We start from the raw sequence: 2,463 nt of genomic DNA, 5'->3' as shown, positions 1-2,463 counted from the left end.
TTTTTTTTTTTAAAAAAAAGCACCCCATATTTTATTTCTTGTTTTACATATATTATATGTTAAGATATGAAATAATTTTGGAGATGTATATCTGAAGAAATGGATGTGTGGCTTAATATTAGAATGGTTCTAAACAAATTATTTGAAATTGAAAAGTATTCTCTAAATGGCTGAAGAAAATTTAAGATGCAGCCAACTCAAAACTTAGAACTTACTCAATGACAACTCGATATTCAAACTCAAATCCCAATTTTTAGATTTCCAATGTTGTTTAAAAAAAAAAAAAAAAATAGAGACTAGATTCGGTGATTAACCTTTAGAAGTTAACAATTCATTTAAGAATCCACACTATTTTATCCAAGAAACCCATATATACCCTCAAAAGATTTTCGATATTATAATTTTAATATAATACTTGTCCAGATTTAGATTGAGAAAACTTTACTGACTCTCGGCGTTTATAACTTGACAAATTGTTGTATTTGAGTAAGAATAAGAGATTTGGATTAGATATTAATTAGATTTTGAAGGGTAGGAAATTTAGGAATAGAACGGTAGAAGACATGAAACTGAAGAAGAGAGAACTCAAGGGTTGTCTTCAGTTCACCAACTCCGATGAGTCAGATCTTTAAGAATTAACCAAGCACGAAGAAAGCTACTCACATCGTCAATCTTCCTATTACTAACAAAATTTTGACTGTCATTTTAACCAAGCTACCTAGCAGGATTAATTGTACAGTTGTTAAAAAGATCGAATTTTTGTGAATCGATTGATGATTTAATCTATAGTGAATTACCTGTTGTTGAAGAGCAAAGATATGAGCAACACAGCCATAAACAGGGTCCCGGAGCCGGGCTTGAGCCTCGTAACAAATGGTAACGACCGAGTCGAGCCGCTTGTGTACCGGGATGTGATGCAGTAGCTTCGACACATTACTGGCGCCAAACACCTTGTGCACCGCCGCAAAATGAGCCGCCNAATATTCTAACATCGATCTGTAAGTACGTACGAAGAAAAACTACGTCGTACAAATTTCTGTGCAATCTAACGTTTGTGATAAAAAGTTTTTTTTTTTTTTTTAAAAAAAAAGCACCCCATATTTTAGTTCTTGTTTTACATATATTATATGTTAAGATATGAAATAATTTTGGAGATGTATATCTGAAGAAATGGATGTGTGGCTTAATATTAGAATGGTTCTAAACAAATTATTTGAAATTGAAAAGTATTCTCTAAATGGCTGAAGAAAATTTAAGATGCAGCCAACTCAAAACTTAGAACTTACTCAATGACAACTCGATATTCAAACTCAAATCCCAATTTTTAGATTTCCAATGTTGTTTGCAAAAAAAAAAAAAAATAGAGACTAGATTCGGTGATTAACCTTTAGAAGTTAACAATTCATTTAAGAATCCACACTATTTTATCCAAGAAACCCATATATACCCTCAAAAGATTTTCGATATTATAATTTTAATATAATACTTGTCCAGATTCAGATTGAGAAAACTTTACTGACTCTCGGCGTTTATAACTTGACAAATTGTTGTATTTGAGTAAGAATAAGAGATTTGGATTAGATATTAATTAGATTTTGAAGGGTAGGAAATTTAGGAATAGAACGGTAGAAGACATGAAACTGAAGAAGAGAGAACTCAAGGGTTGTCTTCAGTTCACCAACTCCGATGAGTCAGATCTTTAAGAATTAACCAAGCACGAAGAAAGCTACTCACATCGTCAATCTTCCTATTACTAACAAAATTTTGACTGTCATTTTAACCAAGCTACCTAGCAGGATTAATTGTACAGTTGTTAAAAAGATCGAATTTTTGTGAATCGATTGATGATTTAATCTATAGTGAATTACCTGTTGTTGAAGAGCAAAGATATGAGCAACACAGCCATAAACAGGGTCCCGGAGCCGGGCTTGAGCCTCGTAACAAATGGTAACGACCGAGTCGAGCCGCTTGTGTACCGGGATGTGATGCAGTAGCTTCGACACATTACTGGCGCCAAACACCTTGTGCACCGCCGCAAAATGAGCCGCCCCTTGCTCCGAGTCGAAATATGGCGCAAATATGCACCCTGCCACGCACTTCCTCCTCAAGAACTTGCATGCTCCGCAAGGCCCACAGCCGCCGCCGCCTCCACCCCCTCCTCCGCTGCTTCCTCCACCCCCTGCTGCCGTGCTACTGCTAGGAATATTTTCTGTACTCATCTTGCAAGATTATGTGATCCCAAACACCAACTGATCAATGAAAACTGTCACAGCAATTAAATAATAACATGGTTAGGGTTTTTTTGAAAAGGGCACACGAGCTAATGAAGAAAGAGATGGGATTAATGTTTTGGGAGTGTATATAAAATAAATTTAGCTGGATTTAATTAGGGTTTGGTGGTATATGCTGTTTCTGGGCAGAGGGGATTTTAAACACTAAATGAAGACTTAGAAGCCACGCGAT

At 35.6% G+C, this 2,463-nt stretch overlaps 1 protein-coding gene across 1 annotated transcript in view; it reads right to left on the bottom strand.

Annotated features, from left to right (window-relative positions):
* The window catches only part of LOC140969950 (LOB domain-containing protein 30-like), a 12,471-nt gene extending 10,252 nt beyond the window's left edge, over window positions 1-2,219 (bottom strand). Inside the window, exons 1-2 of the mRNA XM_073431481.1 lie at window positions 1,869-2,219; window positions 798-1,019 (exon numbers count right to left, since the gene is read on the bottom strand). Coding sequence (XP_073287582.1) covers window positions 798-1,019; window positions 1,869-2,219 — 573 coding nt within the window. The remainder of the gene's footprint in view (window positions 1-797; window positions 1,020-1,868) is intronic.
* Window positions 2,220-2,463: the final 244 nt, after the last annotated feature.

This window comes from Primulina huaijiensis, unplaced genomic scaffold (genome assembly GCF_012295235.1).
Source record: "Primulina huaijiensis isolate GDHJ02 unplaced genomic scaffold, ASM1229523v2 scaffold43163, whole genome shotgun sequence".
NCBI classification, from domain to species: domain Eukaryota; kingdom Viridiplantae; phylum Streptophyta; class Magnoliopsida; order Lamiales; family Gesneriaceae; genus Primulina; species Primulina huaijiensis.
The sequence above is the reverse complement of the archived record's forward strand: the minus strand, read 5'-3'. Positions and strand labels throughout refer to the sequence as shown.